Source organism: Babylonia areolata, chromosome 29 (assembly GCF_041734735.1).
Source record: "Babylonia areolata isolate BAREFJ2019XMU chromosome 29, ASM4173473v1, whole genome shotgun sequence".
Taxonomy (NCBI): domain Eukaryota; kingdom Metazoa; phylum Mollusca; class Gastropoda; order Neogastropoda; family Buccinidae; genus Babylonia; species Babylonia areolata.
The window spans coordinates 5,194,804-5,216,372 of record NC_134904.1 but is presented as its reverse complement, the minus strand read 5'-3'; the positions used below and the strand labels follow the sequence as shown (position 1 = coordinate 5,216,372).

The 21,569-nt window shown below is 41.7% G+C and overlaps 1 protein-coding gene across 1 annotated transcript in view; it reads left to right on the top strand.

The window, feature by feature from the left end:
- The first annotated feature begins 29 nt into the window (after positions 1–29).
- LOC143302193 (methylcrotonoyl-CoA carboxylase subunit alpha, mitochondrial-like) overlaps positions 30–21,569 on the top strand; it is a 30,879-nt gene continuing 9,339 nt past the window's right edge. Inside the window, exons 1-11 of the mRNA XM_076616749.1 lie at positions 30–97; positions 1,861–2,056; positions 4,254–4,349; positions 6,081–6,202; positions 9,210–9,357; positions 11,563–11,684; positions 13,372–13,483; positions 14,887–14,968; positions 17,066–17,193; positions 18,972–19,155; positions 20,118–20,227. Coding sequence (XP_076472864.1) covers positions 33–97; positions 1,861–2,056; positions 4,254–4,349; positions 6,081–6,202; positions 9,210–9,357; positions 11,563–11,684; positions 13,372–13,483; positions 14,887–14,968; positions 17,066–17,193; positions 18,972–19,155; positions 20,118–20,227 — 1,365 coding nt within the window. The 5' untranslated portion in view covers positions 30–32. The remainder of the gene's footprint in view (positions 98–1,860; positions 2,057–4,253; positions 4,350–6,080; positions 6,203–9,209; positions 9,358–11,562; positions 11,685–13,371; positions 13,484–14,886; positions 14,969–17,065; positions 17,194–18,971; positions 19,156–20,117; positions 20,228–21,569) is intronic.

Here is a 21,569-nt window from a genome sequence, read left to right as displayed (position 1 = left end):
TGTTAGCAACCAGAGTTGTGTTTCCTGAACAGATGACTTTGATCATGGCCTCTCTTGCAGGTGGATTGAAACTCCAGGCGTTGCAAATGTTACAAAGGTGAGGCTGTTCCTGCGATCATGTTCACTGCTTTACAGCCATGTCTTTTAAAATTCATTTTTGCTTTTCAAGAAACATGTTCTGCAAATCTCACTTTCTTCTTTCCTTTTTTTTTTTTTTTTTTTTAATCAAAGGAGAGTACATATGCATTTCAGTCTTTGCAGAAAGCATCATCTATCGTTTGATAGGCATAAGGAATGTAAACAACAAGTCTCTAGTCTTAGTCCGAGTTAAAAACTTTCTCTGTCACTGCATCTAACTGTGTGTGTGTGTGTGTGCGTGCGCGCGCGCGCGCGCGTGTGTATGTGTGTGTGCACGCAGGCGTGCATTTTTTAAGCGCTTACGAGCATATTGTGTCTGTGTGTGTGTGTGTGCGCGCGCGCGTGTGTGTGCACGCAGGCATGCATTTTTTAAGAGCTTACGAGCATATTCTCTGTGTGTGTGTGTGTGTGTGTGTGTGTGTGTGTGTGTGTGTGAGCATTAACACTTACATGTGTGCCTGTGTGTGTGAGAGCATTCACACTTTCATTGTGTGTGTGTGAGAGAGAGAGAGAATAATGCCAATGACAACAATAGCACTGATAAAGCAGCGTAAAGTATAGATCTTTATTTTATTCTAAAGTGAGTGATGTGAGTGACATACTTTCCCTTTGTGATGGTAATTGGTTTTGTTGTTCCAGTATGTTGACCTTAGTTTCAGTGGCATTAAAATTTTGCCATTTTATCATGGCTCATGCTGTGACCAAGTCAGATCAGCAGCCATACCTCCCATTAGAAAACAGCAGTAGCAGTTGTAAAACTTGTATCATCTGCTGCAAATGCTCAGGGGGTGTACACTGCCAATTATGTTTGTTTTGTAGATAACGCTTTAGAATAAAGTGATGTGCTGTACAGTATAATATAGACCTCACTGTTCCCATAGTGACTGAAATCTGAAAGCAATGAAATTAGGGCAGTGTGAGTATGCTGTGTTTCTTATAATCATCATCATGATCATCATATTCATTCTCATCATTTTTCATGACTTTTCTCAATAGTTTGAATGTGTGTGTGTGTGTGTGTGTGTGTGTGCGTGCGTGTTGTATTTGTTTACTGTATATTGTATTTGTTTATTGCATTTGTTTTTGTTGATTATTTATTTTTTGTCAAGTTGATGAAGGCAAAGCAGTTGATTTATTCCTGTACCCACTGGGCCATCCGCATTAAGGAAATTGACAGTTTCTTACATATTTGTTGTATGCTTGCTATATTCAGTATAGAAGACAGTAGTCTGAGAGTTTGATTGCACTGACACGCATCATGCATGTACACATCACTACAATCATATATATATATGTGTGTGTGTTACTGTGTATCTATGCATGCACACACATGTACATGTACATGCATGCGTGCACATACACACACACTCATACACACACACTCATACACACACACACAAACACACATGCTCAGAAACGACTTCCCTCTCAAGAAATCCTCACCAAATCATGCTTAAACTGTTCAAAACCTCTTTATTTACATACATGGTTGATGTTTTTCCATTTTTACTGGTAAGAGAAATATGTCTCTTGGTGAAGTTGGTCTGATCTGCTGGCTATATATATTGCCTATATGGCCATACCTGATCTGTCACGCTTGAACTCTTCAAAGCCTCTTCATACTGTATAAATGTTTGTTGTTATTATTCTAAGAGATTATAGATACATCTCTTGGTTTGACTTGCTTGCCATACCATCTCAACCATGTCCGCTATGGTTCAGATGTGGTCTGCCCTCTCTGCGGCCCTTCGTGAGGTATGCCTCCTCGTCAGCAATAGAGGAGGTGCCCATCAACAAAGTGCTGATTGCCAACCGAGGAGAGATCGCTTGTCGAGTGATACACACGGCCAGAAAGATGGGCATCCGCACTGTGGCCGTGTACAGTGACGCCGACAAAGACTCCATGCATGTAGCATTGGTAATGATTTATTGCATGACAGTTCTAATTTTTTTTCGTTAACTTTTTTTTTTTGAGCGGATATTTATATTTTCTCTTGTGAATTGTTCAAGCAAATGTATGCTGAGAATGAATGATGTTTTAATTTTCTCTTGTGAATTGTTCAAGCAAGTGTGTGTTGCATTGGGTTTGGTTTTTGTTTAAAAAAAAATCTTTTCAAACAATATCTTTTTCCAGTATTTTTTTATGTGTTTGTATTTTAAGTTTACTTTTAAGAAAAAATATTGTGTTTTCTGATGATTGTTTCAGTTTGATTTGTTCAATGTCAGAAGTAGCAGACAGACTAAACATCTTTAAGTCATTGAATCTCTTGAATCATTTTCAGGAAAATTATTAAAAGAAAGGTGTAAAAAAACATCTTTGGAGATAGATTACAAGAACTGTGAGGAACTACTTGAAGGAGCTGAGTGTGATAAAGAGATTATTGAAACTGAAAGTGTATACATGTGTGATCTGCAATGGGGTGGGTAGGAAGGGTAGCAAGACCAGAAAGCTCAGAAATCCATTACCAGTTGATGCTTCCTGAGTTGCACCCCCCACCCCACCCCTGCCACCGCCACCACCCCCTGCTGTCCCTAAAAAAAGAGAAAAAAAAACAACAGCAACAACTGAGTTTGTCTGTACAAGTGCCAGGGTAAAAAGTACACACAAACCCCACATATTATCAACAAAAGTAAACATGGGAACTGCAACCCACAAATGTAGAAGAAGAATGCTTTCTGGACAGTGTTCTTGGTAAGAAATTAAATATGAATTATGATAGACTGCAAGAGATTCTTTTCCACTTCTTTTCCAGTTTCTTTGTTTTGTGTGCTTGTTGTAGTCGTAGTGTTGAACCAGTTGTTGTTGGTTGCCGGCTGACAAAGACTATCTAATGTGTCTTTGTTTTGTGTGTTGTAGAAGTGATGTTGAACTAATTGTTGATGGTTGCAGGCTGACAAAGACTATCTAATGTGTCTTTGTTTTGTGTGTTGTAGAAGTGATGTGGAATGAGTTGTTGATGGTTGCAGGCTGACAAAGCCTATTCTTGTTTTCTTTGTATGTTATAGTAATGTTGAACTAGTTGTTGATGGTTGCAAGCTGATGAGGCCTATCTAAAGTGTCTTTGTTTTAAGTGTAGTAGTAATATTGAACTAGTTGTTGATGGTTGCAAGCTGACGAGGCCTATCTAAAGTGTCTTTGTTTTAAGTGTTGTAGTAGTAATATTGAACTAGTTGTTGATGGTTGCAAGCTGACGAGGCCTATCTAAAGTGTCTTTGTTTTAAGTGTTGTAGTAGTAATATTGAACTAGTTGTTGATGGTTGCAGGCTGACAAGGCCTATCTAAAGTGTCTTTGTTTTAAGTGTTGTAGTAGTAATATTGAACTAGTTGTTGATGGTTGCAGGCTGACAGAGCCTGTTCTTGTTTTCTTTGTATGTTATAGTAATGTTAAGAAAGCATGGAACAACAGCAAACTGACTGAGCACACAAAGATCCAGATCTACAGAGCCTGCGCCATGAGCACCCTCCTGTATGGCAGCGAGTCCTGGACTTTGCGTGCCTGACAAGAGCGAAAGCTCAATGCTTTTCACATGTGTAGCCTCTGACGCATTCTGAACATCACCTGGCAGGACAAGGTCCCAAACAACACTGTCCTGGAAAGAGCTGGATGCACCAGTGTGTACACACTGCTGAAACAGACATGCGCTGGCTCGGCCATGTCGTGTGCATGGACGACGGACGGACCCCTAAAGACCTCCTCTACAGAGAACTTGTGCAGGGAGAACATCCCACAGGCAGACCACAGCTGCGATTCAAAGACATGTGCAAGAGGGACCTAAAAGCCTTGAACATCGACCAGAACAACTGGGAAGCAACAGCCCTCGAACGGTCAGCCTGGACACAGACTGTGCAGAAAGGTCTTTCCAAGTTCGAAGAGACACTCGCTCAGCAGCACGAGGAAAAGAGAATGAGAAGAAAGGCTGCAGCCCAGGCACACAGACCAGCGTCAGACTTCATCTGTGCCCTCTGCCACAGGGACTGTCATTCCCGCGTCGGACTGGCCAGCCACACCCGACGCTGTACCAGAATAAACACCTAGAGCACAACTCCATAGTCTTCCGAGACTGAAGGATGCCTACCTGTATAGTAATGTTGAACTGGTTGTTGATGGTTGCAGGCTGATGAGGCCTACAACATTGGGCCCCCAGCAGCTAGTCAGAGCTACCTGAGGCAGGACGTCATCATGAATGTGGCCAAACAGTCAGGGGCACAGGTACTGTCACTGATAAGATGCTTGTAATGATGATAATAATAATGATGATGATAATAATAATAATAATAATAATAATGATGATAATGATAATAATAGTAGTAGTAGTCATAGTAGTAGTTGTAGTAGTAGTAGTAGTAATAATAATGATGATGATAATGGTGATAATGATAATAATAGTAATAATAATAATAATAATAATAATAGTAATGATAATGACAATAATAATGATGATGATGATAGTGATAATAATAATGATGATGATGATGATGATAATTACAACAACAATAATAATGATAGTAATGATATTATCAGTGATGATGATGATGATTAGAAGAACAACTACACCAGGGAGGGGTGAAGAGAAGAGGGGTGGTAAGTCAGACTCCCACCAGCTGGGGAGGGACAGGGGAGGGTGGCATCTCTTGGCTGGGTGCCAACACACAGCTGAGTGGCCCAGTTATGGTTGATTTGGGTTTTTTTCCCCCTCAACCTTTTGATGTAATACTGGGCAATAGGCATCCAATGAAAGCAAATTTGACTGAAATTCCTGGCACTGATTATGATACAGATACTTTTAAGACGCTTGATTTCATGGAAATTTTCTGTGACTGAGATTTAAAACAATAACAACAGTTGTACTAGGGAATCATGATAACATTATTACCTATTTTAAGTACAGTGTATGAGCAATCATCATGCAAAATTTCAAGAAGATATCTTCATACCTGAGGAAGTAGTGCACATTTATTTGCACTTTGGTGGAAACCCAGAGATTTCCTCGGCACTCAGGGATGACAAAATTGTTAAAACGTACAGCAGGCAAGGGGTTAACTCATTCAACACCATAGCTACATGCCTGATACAACTCCCCTGGACCAGCGCTACATGAGACAACAGGGTGAAAACAACAGAAAAAACAGGGTGTTTCACTAAAACTGCTGAAATCGATGGAGAATTGTCCATTTAATCGGTCGAACAAAGCTTCGTTTTCATGCTTCCGGAATCTGTAAACGGTTCAGTTTAGAATGCCATCTGCACTAAGCAAGAATAAACAAAATCAGAATAGTGTGCTGGTGCGAGAATACTCGTACGTGAGCCACAGGGGAAGTAATCATGGTACGAGTTAACTCGTACCCGGAGTAGAATGAATTCTTCTTCTTCTTCGTTCGTAGGCTGCAACCCCCACGTTCACTTGTATGCACACGAGTGGGCTTTTACGTGTATGACCGTTTTTTTACCCCGCCATGTAGGCAGCCATATTCCGCTTTTGGGGGTGTGCATGCTGGGTATGTTCTTGTTTCCATAACCCACCGAACGCTGACATGGATTACAGGATCTTTAACGTGCGTATTTGATCTTCTACTTGCATATACACACGAAGGGGGTTCAGGCACTAGCAGGTCTGCACATGTGTTGACCTGGGAGATCGTAAAAATCTCCACCCTTTACCCACCAGGCGCCGTCACCGTGATTCGAACCCGGGACCCTCAGATTGAAAGTCCAACGCTTTAACCACTCGGCTATTGCGCCCGTCAAGAATGAGTTAATGATGGGGAAAACAACTGTGTCCCTCCTTCACCACTTTTCAGGTAATACTGCTGTCGAATGAGAGCATTCAGTCATTTCCCGTGATAAGCGTGCTGCCTTAATTGTAGCACAACTCCAGTCTCTGAACCCCAGACCTGTCTTAAGAGTTCAGCTCTGCAGGTTGTTTAATCACTTGCTTTGCAGGCCATCCACCCTGGCTACGGCTTCCTGTCGGAGAACACAGAGTTTGCTGATCTGTGCGAGAAGGAAGGGGTCATTTTTATCGGGCCTCCTGCTTCGGCCATTCGGGACATGGGCATCAAGAGGTATTGACGCTTTGACAGCTGATCATGATGAATGTAATTATGGTGTATCCATTCAGTGTTAGGCGCATCCTGTTTTGGTGGACAGCAGTTCCTTTGGGTTGATGTTAACTGGCTAGTTTTGTTTGATTGACAACAGCACTGAGATAGTGTCAGTTCTGGGCCTTGAAAAGTGTTTTTGATAAGTGGAAATTTTGGAAAAAACAAAAAAAATTCTAGTCTGTATGTTTTGGAGAAAATCACTGGATGACTAAAGGAAAAATTCCAACAACAACAACAAAAAAGACAACGAAACAAACAAACAAAAAAAAGAGAAGAAGAAAAGTGCAGACATGAACATACAAAACGGTACATACAGACTGGAGGTTTTTTTTCAAAGATATTGATGATCCAAACCTATGTGCTGTGGGTTAAGTTTACAAAAGTGTAAGTCTAGTTTTTAGGTAAGTGGTGTATGTATACCCTTGAAAAATGACATGTGTTTTTACAAATATGTGTATACCCTTGAAAGTGTGTCTGTGTGTACTTCTACTCAGAAGATGTGTATGTTGATAAAATGAACACACGGGCTGACTGACAAATTTAATTGTCACTTACGTTGGCATAGGACTTTCTTCTTGAAAAGTGTTAAGAGATTTGAGCTGTGCCTCTTGTCACTTCGTCTTTTGTCTTTCAGGCTAATAATTGTATTGTATTGTATTTCTCTTTTTGTCACAACAGATTTCTCTGTGTGAAATTCGGGCTGCTCTTCCCAGGGAGATCGCGTCACTACACTATAGCGCCACCCATTTTTTTTGTTATTTTTTCCTGCATGCAGTTTTATTTGTTTTTCCTTATCGACGTGGATTTTTCTACAGAATTTTGCCAGGAACAACCCTTTTGTTGCCGTGGGTTCTTTTACGTGCGCTAAGTGCATGCTGCACACGGGACCTCGGTTTATCGTCTCATCCGAATGACTATAATAATAATGGTGGATGAGGAGGCGCTGTGGCAGAACAGGTTAGGCGTTGGACACCCTGATGTCATGTTCACCAGTGACCAGGGTTCAAGTTCCTGTTTCGTTCTGATGTAGTGCCCTTGGGGAAAGGCATTGTGCTCTGAATTTCCATCCTCCACACCCAGGAGTGAATGGGTACCTATCTTACTTCGGCTGGGGAAGGTTCAAATGGTGGAGTGATGGCCTAGAGGTAATGCGTCTACCTAGGAAGCGAGAGAATCTGAGCGCGTTCGTTCGAATCATGGCTCAGCCGCCTATATTTTCTCCCCCACCTCCACTAGACATTGTGTGGTGGTCTGGATGCTAGTCATTCGGATGAGATGATAAACTGACGTCCTGTGTGCAGCATGAACATAGTGCACGTAAAAGAACCCACGGCAACAAAAGGGTTGTTCCTGGCAGAATTCTGTAGAAATATCCATTTCGATTGGAAAAAACAAAAACAAATAAAACTGCACGCGGGAAAAAATACACAAAAAAAAGTGTGGCGCTGTAGTGTAGCGATGCGCTGTCCCTGGGGAGAGCAGCCCAAATTTCACACAGAGAAATCTGTTGTGATAAAAAGAAATACAAATGGCAGAAGGAGAGGATTGAGCAGAACTTTCCCCTTGCAGTGCTTTGGCAGGGGGGGGGGGGATAGAAGGAGGAAGTGAATGATGATTATGATGGTGATGATGATGATGGTGATCATGGTTATCATGGTGATGATAATGGTGGTGACGATGATGGTAATGATGATGATGGTGATCATGGTTATCATGGTGATGATAATGGTGGTGACGATGATGGTAATGATGATGACGGTGATCATGGTTATCATAATGGTGATGATGATGATGGTGATCATGGTTATGATAATGGTGATGATGATGATGGTGATCATGGTTATCATGATGATGATAATGGTGATGATGATGATGGTAATGATGATCATGGTTATCATGGTGATGATAATGGTGGTGACGATGATGGTAATGATAATGATGGTGATCATGATTATCATGATGATGATGATGGTAATGATGATGATGGTGGTCGTGATCATGGTTATGATGATGATGGTGATCATGGTTATCATGGTGACGATAATGGTGGTGACGATGATGGTAATGATGATGACGGTGATCATGGTTATAATGGTGATGATGGTAATGATGATGGTGGTGATCATGGTTATCATGATGATGATAATGGTGGTGATCATGGTTATCATGGTGACGATAATGGTGGTGACGATGATGGTAATGATGACGGTGATCATGGTTATAATGGTGATGATGGTAATGATGATGATGGTGATCATTGTTATCATGATGATGATAATGGTGGTGATCATGGTTATCATGATGATGATAATGGTGGTGATCATGGTTATCATGATGATGATAATGGTAATGATGATGATGGTGGTCGTGATCATGGTTATCATGATGATGATAATGGTGGTGATCATGGTTATCATGATGATGATAATGGTAATGATGATGATGGTGGTGGTGATTATGGTTATCATGATCCTGATATTAATGGTGATGGTGACGATCATGATGATTATGGTGATCATGGTTATCATGATGATGATAATGGTGATGATCATGATGATGGTGATCATGGTTTTCATGATGATGATAATGGTGATGGTGATGATGGTAATGATGATGATGATGATGGTGATCATGGCTATCATGATGATGGTGATGGTGATGATCATGATGATGATGGTAACGATGATCATGATGATGGTGATCATGGTTATCATGATGATGGTAATGTTGATGGTGATGATCAGAATGATGATGGTGATGATGATGATGGTGATCATGGTTATCATGATGATGATAATGGTGATGATGATGATCATGATGATGATGGTGATGATGACGATGAAAGGGGTGAGGGGGGTGGTCATGGCGGATGTTGTCGCTTAATTAAGTTATTTCTGTAATGACATGGACTGATGGACACACCTTTTCACCAACGTGATAACACTCATTGACCGGTCTGGATTCGCAGCACCTCCAAAGCCATCATGTCCGCTGCTGGGGTACCGGTCATCCATGGTTACCATGGCGAGGACCAATCGGTGGAGAGGTTGAAAAAGGAAGCTGCTGCCATTGGTTATCCGGTCATGATCAAAGCTGTCCGTGGTGGGGGTGGAAAAGTGAGTGCTTGAAAAAGACAGTGTGTTGTCATGGTGTTTGTTAACTCTTTTACCACCATATGTTAACTCTTTTACCACCATTGGCAACCTTAGTCGACATTGAGGGGTCTGCGTTTAAAGGACCATTTTTGACTCACTTGTGTAAACAAAGTGAGTCTATGTTTTAACCCGGTGTTCGGTTGTCTCTGTGTGTGTGTGTCTGTGTGTCCGTGGTAAACTTTAACATTGACATTTTCTCTGCAAATACTTTGTCAGCTGACACCAAATTAGGCATAAAAATAGGAAAAATTCAGTTCTTTCCAGTCATCTTGTTTAAAACAATATTGCACCTCTGGGATGGGCACAAAAAAAAAAGAAAAAAAAAAAAGAAGCCTAATTATATGCAAACTGCATTTACTGTTATATTTATATTTTTTGTATTCTCTAAACTTGGCACTTTGATCTGATATTCTGACCCAACAACAAGAGGAGTCATTATTATCATTTTTTGTTCAAACAGGAACTTCTTTTGCTAAGCATGGAATTTTTATTTATTTTGCAAACGTTTTGGTGCAGATAGTAAAAAAGGGAAATTACTCTGTAATTAATGCTAGGGGACTTAATTTGCTTTAAACTGATCTTTCTCATCTTAAACATTACATTTTGAAATTATACTCAATACATAAAAAGCTTGGATTTTTTTTTTTTTTTAAAGTGTATCCCAAGTGAGTCTTGAAGGCCTTGGCTCTCTTGTTCACATTGTAACAAAAAGCTTGATAGCTGCAGCCAGTTTCCCCGCCGAGAGAGCAATGACTAACCTTTTGCTCCCTGACCCACTTTGAAGTGAACAAGGTCACTGTGTTGTTTTGACACAGCTGAAGCCTGTGACTGGGAGCATAGAGTCTGAAATGTTTGGTGCTGGGGAGTGTTTTTTTCACACAGAAGGTCACTGTGTTGTTTTGACACAGCTGAAGCCTGTGACTGGGAGCATAGAGTCTGACATGTTTGGTGCTGGGGAGTGTTTTTTCACACAGAAACTTGGTGATGAAAGAGTTAATCTGTGTCCCTGTCTGTCAGTCTGTCTGTCTGTCTGTCTCCGATGTCTTGGGCAGACAGTGGTGCTGTGGGTAGACAAATCTGTCACTAATGTGAGAGGTTGTGGGTTTGAGCCCAGCTTTGTACTGGTTTGTTTGGGTTTGTTTTTGGGTTGTTTTGTGTGTTTTTTTTAGCTTTTTTCTAAACATTTTTTTTTTACCTCTTGAACATGTTTATAAACCATTTAGGTTGGTTGTCAGAGTTTCACCCCCCCAAACAAAATATGTTGTGTGTTGTGTGTCTTGGGGGATGAGGATAGGTTATGTGTGTGTGAGTGTGTGTGTGTGTGTGAAAAGGGATGAGTGAAGGTTGTGTGTGTGTCTATGTGTGTGTGTGTTTGTGTGTGTGTGTGTGCATATGTGTGTGTGTGTGGGGGGGGGATGAGGATAGGCTCTGTGTGTGTGTGTCAGGGGATGAGGATAAGCTGTGTGTGTGTGTGTGTGTGAGGGGATGAGGATAGGCTGTGTGTGTGTGAGGGGATGAGGATAGGCTGTGTGTGTGTGTGTGTGAGGGGATGAGGATAGGCTGTGTGTGTGTGAGGGGATGAGGATAGGCTGTGTGTGTGTGTGTGAGGGGATGAGGATAGGCTGTGTGTGTGTGAGGGGATGAGGATAGGCTGTGTGTGTGTGTGTCAGGGGATGAGGATAGGCTGTGTGTGTGTGTGTGTGTGTGTCAGGGGATGAGGATAGGCTGTATGTGTGTGTGTGTGAGGGGATGAGGATAGGCTGTGTGTGTGTGTGTGTGTGTGAGGGGATGAGGATAGGTTGTGTGTGTGTGTGTGAGGGGATGAGGATAGGCTGTGTGTGTGTGTGTGTGTGAGGGGATGAGGATAGGCTGTGTGTGTGTGTGTGAGGGGATGAGGATAGGCTTTGTGCGTGTGTCAGGGGATGAGAATAGGCTCTGTGTGTGTGTGTGTCAGGGGATGAGGATAGGCTGTGTGTGTGTGTGTGTGTGTCAGGGGATGAGTATAGGCTCTGTGTGTGTTTCAGGGGATGAGGATAGGCTGTGTGTGTGTGTGTGTGTGTGTGAGGGGATGAGGATAGGCTTTGTGCGTGTGTCAGGGGATGAGAATAGGCTCTGTGTGTGTGTGTGTCAGGGGATGAGAATAGGCTCTGTGTGTGTGTGTGTCAGGGGATGAGGATAGCAATGACGGAAGACGAATTTGAGGGGCAGCTGGAGTCGGCCAAAACCGAGGCCATCAAGTCATTTGGGGACCAGGTGATGCTACTGGAGAAGTTTGTTGTTCGACCAAGGTAGGCTGCTGCTTCTTCTTCCTCTTCTTCTTCTTCATCTTCTTCTGCATTCATGGGCTACAACTCCCAGGTCACTCATATGTACGAGTGATGTTTTACATGTATGACCAATTTTACACCGCCATGTCAGTAGCTTTATTCCGTCATCGGGGGGTGCGCATGCTGGTTATGTTCTCGCTTCCATAACTCACCAAATGCAGACATGGATTGCAGGATTTTTAACATGTTTCCTTGATCTTCTGCATGCATTTACACATGAAAGGGATTCAGGCACTAGCAGGTCAGCACACATGTTGATGTGGGAATCGGAAAAGCCTCCACCTTTAACCCTTTGAGCCCTGACCACAGATGGTAGAGAAAAATGACATAATGCCTAGCCACCGGTTGAGCGGTGCGTAAACACTTGTGTCGTGTTTTGCTATTGGTTGACTTATATTGAAGAGCCAATCAGAAAAACCGTAAAATTCTGACGTCAGCGAACGTAGTACCAACATGGCCGCGCCTTTTCACTGTGTTTTGTGCATGTGCTTTGGATAAAAAAAGATCGATTTCAATATAAGTCAACCAACAGCAAAACACGACACAAGTGTTTACACACTGCTCAACCGGTGGCTAGGCATTATGTCATTAATCTCTACCACTGGTAAAGCGGTGGTCAGGGCACTCTTTTTATATCTGCCGTGACACATTAAATACCAATTATTTGCAACTTTTGGCTCAGGAGCTCAGGCAAAAGGGTTAAAATTGCTCAGGAACTCAGGGCTCAAAGGGTTAACCCACCAGGTGCTGTGAAACTGGGGATCAGTCTCAGGAAACCTGGGCAAGAAGCCATCACTGTAAACCGTTCGCCACTGCACCAAACTTCTTACGTTGTGGGAGGAAAGGTTTGCTTGAATGCTGGTTCAGTCTCTCACAGGTTTGCATACAAGCTTAGGAATGTGGAGGTATACATGCGCATTTATGTGCATGTGTGCACATTTACACACTCACAAGGATGCACATGCACACAAGTTAAAAAAAAGCACACACACACAGCACAACGCAATACCATGCCACTACATTGCGCACAACACACTCACACAACACATAACACACGCACACTTGCACACACACAACGATACACACATTTACACATACTTTTATTTATCTCTCAGTTTCTTGTTGTTTGATTTTTTTTATTTGAAAAAAAAAAAAAAAATCCTCGGCTTAAGTAAGACGGATCATTCAATGTGTTGATAATGGATCTTTTTGTTAATCTCTGTTGAAAGTGTGGACACAATCTGGTTACACAGTGCCTGTGTAGTACTAGTAAACTGCTTCAGAGCAAGATGACAAGAACTTATTTTGGATTTTGGAGGATTGGTTTTGGAACCTCTAATCAGTAATTATCAGCCAGTTGGTCAGTCAGTAGATTAGATTAACAACTCACTTGTGCCTATAAAACATCAGCAGACGTCCTGTAAAAAATGTGGCTGTAGTACCAATATGACGTCCACTGATGTCCTGCATGTATTTTGATTTTTTCCTTCATCAGAGTTTGGTACAGTGAACATAAACACACTTTGAACGGTTAGTTTGTGCAAGAGAGTGTTAGGCGTGCTGAATAAAGTCAATATTATATAATTGATATAACATTGACACAGTACATACATTGGTACATTATGATTTTTTTTTCTTCCCCGTACAGACATGTGGAAGTACAGGTGTTTGGGGATCGCCATGACAACTATGTCTACCTGTTTGAGAGAGACTGCAGCGTTCAGCGCCGTCATCAGAAAATCATCGAGGAAGCACCAGCGGTGCGTTCTGTTTATTTCAAATGATACCCCATCAGTTCCACCCCTCCATCCACCCTGATTCCCCCCAAACTCACCATTTAACTCCCCCCTACACACCCCCACCCCCCTCCCACCCTCTCCTACTTTTGAAACGATGACATTCAGATGTAAAAATCATTACTTAAAACAAAATGTTGACAATCACCAGTAAATGTGACGGGACATCAAACAAAAATTCCTGCTTCGGTGTCTTCTGTATGCAGCTTGTCTTTTATTTGGTTTCAGTTCTGGTTGCTTTCTTTTGTTTAACCCATTCATCACTGGGGGGTGGGGTGGGGGAGGGGGGGGGCACTTGCTGCGTGGGCAGTCTTCCATGCAATGATGATATGGAAGAAAATGCAGAAAATATATGCTGTTTTCCCTGTGTGGACACATCCGGAAATACTGCAGAAGTTGCTTCCCTTCCACTGTGGTTTCTGCGTATTTATGTAGAAAAGTAAAGACCATTTTAATGAGATTTTTTTTTTTTTTTTTTTTTTTTTTTAATCAGAGCATTATTCAGGTGCAGGGCTCAATAAATTTAGGCTTTGGAAAGGTATTTGTGTGAACAAATAAGATCTGGTTGTTGTTGTTTCTTTAATAGTTATATTAATAGTAGTGATAGTTATGATGATAACAAGAATATGAATGATAATAACAGTAACGATAATAATTATATATATGTATAGAGATTGCTATCACCTCTCAAAATGCTTTAGAATAACATGTCATTCAGACACAAAGCACATAAGAACACACATGCGAGGACACGTGCAACTCGCATGGAAGAAATATTTGTAGATCCATAGAATATGTTCATTTGATTGTTTTGTTTTTATGTACAGCTTTCAAACCAATAATTGTACCTGCATGTTAGAATCAACTGATTGTTGTTGTTGGTTGTTGTTTTTTTGTGTGTGTGTGTGTGTCTGTGTAGCTTTGGAAAAGTATTTGCATGGGGCGATGGTCACATTAGACTTGATTGTTTTTTCTTTTGGGGTATAGTTTGGAAAAGAAAGTGTTCTTATCATTGATTGATTGATATATATATATATATATATATATATATATATACATACACACATACACACACACACATACACACAAACACACACACACACACACACACACACACACGTATGTATAGCAGAGTGTTGTTGTTTTTTTTAATTTTATTTTTATTTTTATATATTCTTTTCTTTTTTTTCTCAAGGCCTGACTAAGCGCGTTGGGTTACGCTGCTGGTCAGGCATCTGCTTGGCAGATGTGGTGTAGTGTATATGGATTTGACTGATCGCAGTGATGCCTCCTTGAGCTACTGATACTGATACTGATACTGTTGTTGAATATCGCTGTTGCTTGTTTTCATCACGGTCCACCTACAGCCAGGACTGAGTGAGGAGGTGCAACGATCCATCGGAGAAGCAGCGGTGCGGGCTGCGAAGGCCGTCAACTATGTCGGAGCAGGTACCCCCATAGATTTGTTCACTGGCTACATCTGTATCTTTGAAAATGAAGTATTGTATTATGTTGTATTTGTATTGTATTGTATTTGTGTTGTATTTGTGTTGTGTTGTATTGTGTTGCATTTGTATTATATTGTATTGTATTGTATTCTATTGTAATTGTATCACTTTTTGTCACAAGAGATTTACCTTGTTTAGAATTCAGATTGTATTGTATTGAATTGTATTATATTGTATTTGTATTGTATTGTAGTTGTATCACTTTTTGTCACAACGGATTTATCTGTTTGGAATCCAGATTCAGAATCCCCACTCATCTTCCTTTTATAAAACTTTTTCTTTTCTTTTCTGTATCTAGTAAAGTTTTTTGTGGCTGTTTTTTGCTAGAGTTTTTTTTTTTTTTTTTTTTTAATTTATCACCCCTGAATCCTCAAAATTCTCTGGCAAGTGAAGAGCACTTTTTTCTCTAGCACTGAACAGGTTAACTCACTCAGTACGGCCAGTCCTCTCTTCTCCTCTACACAGACCCCTCGGATGTCCAGTGGGTGTCTGAATGACCCAACCTTTAGCTTCCGTCGTCAGAATTGTGGTATTCTTTGTCAACACTCACCTCTTCAGTGTAAGAGCCTTCCGCTTGCAATATTTTGATGATGGTAATTGGGGTGAAACGCTGTTAACGTCGTCTCTTTCGCCGTTCGTATGGAGAGAGTTAATGAGCCTGGTATTGTATTGCATTGTACTGCACTGTACTGTACCATACTGTACTGTGTTACTCATACTACTTTTTTCACAACAGGTTTCTGTGTGTGCACCACCCTTTCTTTTTGTCTGCAAGTGTTATTTGTTTTTTCACAAAGTGGGATTTTATATGGATTTTTTTGGTTTTGACTTTTGGTCCCACTCATCACGGGTCCCCCCCCCCCCCCCCCCCAACCACAGCCACAGCCAGGTTTATCTATCACAGTCCCAGTGTCGGCAATCTGCAGGGAGCTACCGATGTTAGGTCGCCATAGGGCCACACACCTTGGGAGACCCTGCACTGGTGCTTTTTTTTTTTTCTACAGAATTTTGCTTGTCAAGAGACAACCCTTTTGTTGCTGTGGATTCTGCAATACACTCAAAGCGCATGCGTGCAGCACATGGGATTTCGGTTCATTGCCTTGTCCAAAGGACTAGCATCCAGATCACCACTCAGGGTGTAGCGGAGGTGGTTATGAAAATCCTGGTGCTTTCTCAGTCAGGCACAATACCACTAGTCCAGTGCGTACACATGGCTTGCCTTAATGGCTGGGTGAAATCAGTCATTCACTGTAAATTCCAGCTTGTAGATATGCAAGTGAATGTGGGAACTCGGGTGAGAATCTTGCGCTCTAACCATTTGGCCCCTGCAGTGTCTGATGTGAGCTGAGTGTTCAGCCTTCAAAGAAGAAAAAAATGCCATGTTTAATCTTTTTTTTCTTTTCTTATTGTGTTGTTGTTGTTGTTGTTGTTACCATAGTTGCATGCCAGTTATGGAGCACATTTTTGACTCACTTGTGTAAACAAAGTGAGTCTGTGTTTTAACCCGGTGTTCGGTTGTGTGTGTGTGTGTGTGTGTGTGTGTCTGTGTGTCCGTGGTAAACTTTAACATTGACATTTTCTCTGCAAATACTTTGTCAGTTGACACCAAATTTGGCATAAAAATAGGAAAAATTCAGTTCTTTCCAGTCGTCTTGTTTAAAACAATATTGCACCTCTGGGATGGGCACAAAAAAATAAAAAAAGAAGCATAATTATATGCAAACTGCATTTACTGTTATATTTATATTTTTTGTATTCTCTAAACTTGGCACTTTGATCTGATATTCTGACACAACAACAAGAGGAGTCATTATTACTTTTTTTTTGTTCAAACAGGAACTTCTTTTGCTAAGCATGGAATTTTCATTTATTTTGCAAACGTTTTGGTGCAGATAGTAAAAAAGGGAAATTACTCTGTAATTAATGCTAGGGGACTTAATTTATCACAAGTGAGTCTTGAAGGCCTTGCCTCTCTTGTTTTTATTATTTCTTTGCTGCGTTTAATCTGTACTGACCAGTAGTTGCTATGTGTTGTCAGGCACAGTGGAGTTCATCATGGACGTGGACCAGAAGTTCTACTTCATGGAGATGAACACACGGCTGCAGGTGGAGCACCCCGTCACCGAGATGATCACCAACACCGACCTGGTGGAGTGGCAGATCCGGGTGAGTGACTCCGTGTCCTCTTTGATGACACGCTCAGCGGGACACAGAACACTATTATGAAATGCTTAGCGGGTCGCAGAACACTATGATGACACGCTCAGCGGGTCGCAGAACACTATGATGACACGCTCAGCAGGTCACAGAACACTATGATGAAATGCTCAGCTGGACGCAGAACACTATGATGACACGCTCAGCGGGTCGCAGAACACTATGATGACACGCTCAGCGGGTCGCAGAACACTATGATGACACGCTCAGCTGGTCGCAGAACACTATGATGACACGCTCAGCAGGTCGCAGAACACTATGATGAAATGCTCAGCAGGTCGCAGAACACTATGATGACACGCTCAGCTGGTCGCAGAACACTATGATGACACGCTCAGCAGGTCGCAGAACACTATGATGACACGCTCAGCAGGTCGCAGAACACTATGATGACACGCTCAGCAGGTCACAGAACACTATGATGAAATGCTCAGCTGGATGCAGAACACTATGATGAAATGCTCAGCTGACGCTAAGAGCCAGCGCAATCTTGCCTCCTTGATTTCATAGAGTCATTGTCCTTCACAAAAGACTAAGCTGTAAATGACTTCCCATTGCAGTGGAGAAACCATTTATCATACAGCTCTCACTTTGCTGTTGGTTCAACTGTAAACTTAATGTCAGTCTGTGATATAAGCTGAGCGTTGGGTAAAAGCATCTCGTACTTCAATTGTCATTCATCCATGATAATAGTTTACAGACTGAAGGTCAATGCTACATTTTTTTTGTGGTGTTTTTCTGTATTTCTTTTTGTCACAACAGATTTCTCTGTGTGAAATTCGGGCTGCTCTCCCCAGGGAGAGCGCATCGCTATACTACAGCGCCACCTATTTTTTTGTATTTTTTCCTGCGTGCAGTTTATTTGTTTTTCCTATCGAAGTGGATTTTTCTACAGAATTTTGCCAGGAACAACCCTTTTGTTGCCGTGGGTTCTTGTACGTGCGCTAAGTGCATGTTGCACACAGGACCTTGGTTTATCATCTCATCCGAATGACTAGCGTCCAGACCACCACTGAAGGTCTAGTGGAGGGGAGAAAATATCGGCAGCTGAGCTATGATTCGAACCAGCGCGCTCAGATTCTCTCACTTCCTAAGCAGACGCGTTACCTCCAGGCCATCACTGCACATATGCTATTGATTCAGCTGGCACATGGGTAAATAACAGGTACATTGGAACAATCTCGGTCACTTCCTCAAAAAAGAAACTCCAGGCTTTTGTCCTTATACCGATCGTTTGACATGTGCACACAACAGTCATGACAAATGAATTTTACTTTTTGAGGAAGTGTCAGGGTTTGTTCCATTGCACCTTTTTATTTACACGTGTGCCAGCTGAATCTGTAGTGTAAGCAGCACTGACTTGAAGTTGTGTATCTTGCGTGTGAAGAGAGTTACCGCTCTTTATTGCTTGTTGACTGATGAAATAACCAAAAATATTTTGATTGGATAAAATGACCAAAAATCATAAACTCTTATCAGTTTTTTGGGTCAAGCAGTTCCATTCACACCCTCCTCTCCACTCCCACCCTCCTCCTGCTGTTCCCCCTAAAAAAAAAACCCTCCAACTACAACCACACTCTCCCTCCCTTCCTCCACACAACACACACACACACACACACACGCACGCACACACCAAAACAACTCAAACAACACCACCACCCCCAACAGCTAAAACAAAGTTCTCTCTCCATCTTGCTGACCTATGACCCTCCTGTGACCCCTGACAGGTGGCAGGGGGAGAGAAGCTGCCCCTGACCCAGGAAGAGATCAAGGTGCGGGGTCACGCTTTCGAGGCGCGGATCTACGCCGAGGACCCCAGCAACGCCTTTATGCCCGGGGCTGGCCCCCTGCTGCACCTGTCCACACCTGCTGCCGGCGCAGGTGTGCGCATCGAGACAGGTGTTCGCCAAGGTGAGCCAGCAGTTTGGCATTTTCCTTTTTTTGTTTGTTTTTTGTTTTGTTGTTGTTGTTGCTGTTGTTCTGGTTGACATGTTGACTCGTTTTCTCTCATATTTATTTATTTATTTTTTAATTTTTTTTATAGAATAGAACATGTCTTTGTTACCTGGGTCACAAGGAATTTTGGGGGTTGGTGGGGTGGGGTACAGTACATAAAAAGGTACGTAATTTATATACAATCATATCTTGATACAGTAGAATTTGGGACACATATATAATCATGTGCATATCAGTATAAGAACTTGTGTTGTTTGTTTCTTTTTTTTTTCTTTTTTTTTTTTTGTCTCAAAAGATTTCTCGTGCTTCTCCATTCAGGGCTACACACACACACCCATGGTCAGAGTGTAGTTTTCGCACATACTTGTTTACCAGCACAACCACCAAAAACCACAAAATGGTAAACACAGAGACGGGCGCAATAGCCGAGTGGTTAAAGCGTTGGACAATCTCAGGGTCCCGGGTTTGAATCACGGTGACGGCGCCTGGTGGGTAAAGGGTGGAGATTTTTATGATCTCCCAGGTCAACATATATGCAGACCTGCTAGTGCCTGAACCCCCTTCGTGTGTATATGCAAGCAGAAGATCAAATACGCACATTGAAGATCCTGTAATCCATGTCAGCGTTCGGTGGGTTATGGAAACAAGAACATACCCAGCATGCACACCCCCGAAAACGGAGTATGACTGCCTACATGGCGGGCCATACACGTAAAAGCCCACTCGTGTACATACGAGTGAACGCAGAAGAAGAAGAAGTAAACACACATAATGGCAAAAACCACATAACTGTATAACCACACAACTGTTCATACACGTAGTTGTTTACCAACACAATCACCAAGTACACAAACTGGTCAACACACAGTTGGTTTATCCACACATTGAACTAACCATAAAGGGTTTGCGACGCACAGGAGACGAAGTGTCGGTGCACTACGACCCCATGATCGCCAAGCTGGTTGTGTGGGCCGAGGATCGACCCTCCGCCCTTCGACGCACCATGTCTGCCCTCAAGGACTACAAGGTGAGGCCATGGGCATCCTCTCTCTCTCTCTCTCTCTCTCTCTCTCTCTCTCTCTCTCTCTCTCTCTCTCTGTGGAAGTTCAGTGCTAGAACTCTCCTCTCTCTTCCTCTCTTTCTGCTGCTTTCTTTGTGTCCTGTCTTTTGGTTTAAACATTTTTAATATCAAGAAACAAGGTGCAATACAGCGTTCAATTAAGAAGACTTGAGCAACAACAAGCATGAGCTTATATCGTGCTCGTTCATATGTAACAAGCAATACACAAACGCAATGGCGAAAATACATTATTTGACAATGAAAAGAAGGTTAAGTGCAAGACAAAACTAAACAAGAAAAACAACAACAAAAACACACAAAAAAACCCCAAACTACTATTACTACAACTACCACTAACAACAACAACAATGAAAATATTAATGATAATACTAATACTAACACAGTAGCAACAATAATAACACACTGGAAAATGAACATCACCTAAGGAGTAATGTAATGGGAGAGAGAGAGAGAGAGAGAGAGAGAGAAACCGGGGCTATTCGTCAAAATAACTGTTCACTATAACTGCAGAGAATATTTCATTGTGAATCTTTTAAGACTTGAATCTTTTCCCTAACTTGGTTCAAACAGAAGTTGATTCAAACATTGACATTGACAGATCCAGATGCAGCTTTATTGTCTGTGAATTTACTGACTTTTGTCTTTTGGCTCGAGTACATAAAAAAAACAACCAACTAAGCATATAAAGCTCAACAAGCTAAATGCTGAAAGCGTTCTCCAAACACACAAATGTAGACATCGTTGTGTGTCAGCAACAACTGGCTAGCAATAAGAATTAAAGAGGGAAGAATATGTATGCATGTGCATTGAAATGGAAATTTTCCTTAAAAAAAAAAAAAAAAAAAAAGAAGAAGAAGAAAAGGAATAAGCTTTCCCTCCTAAGGAATTTCATCAAGCACATAGACAGTGGTCCCAGTGAGCTGCTAAAACAGCTTCACAGGCTGTGCGTATGATCATGGATATGACTCGGTTGTCCCCAAAAAAGTGAACCACTTTTTGTTTTTTTTAAATTTTTTGACATGCTGTTTTGAATTTGACAATACTCGCATTATTTGCAGCCGAACTTTGAGATATTTTGCAGACTTGTTGATGATAACCCTAAGGTTACTGTGTGAAATAAATTCGGGTTTCTCTGTCACTGAGAAAATACTTGTCAAGAAGCGGTTCACTTTTTATGGGACATGTGATATAAGGATGGAATTGGATCTAGATCGTCTTGTCTGTCGATTCGTTGGAACAAGGAGACAAGAACAACATTTTAATTACACATACTTAACCGTGACCCAAC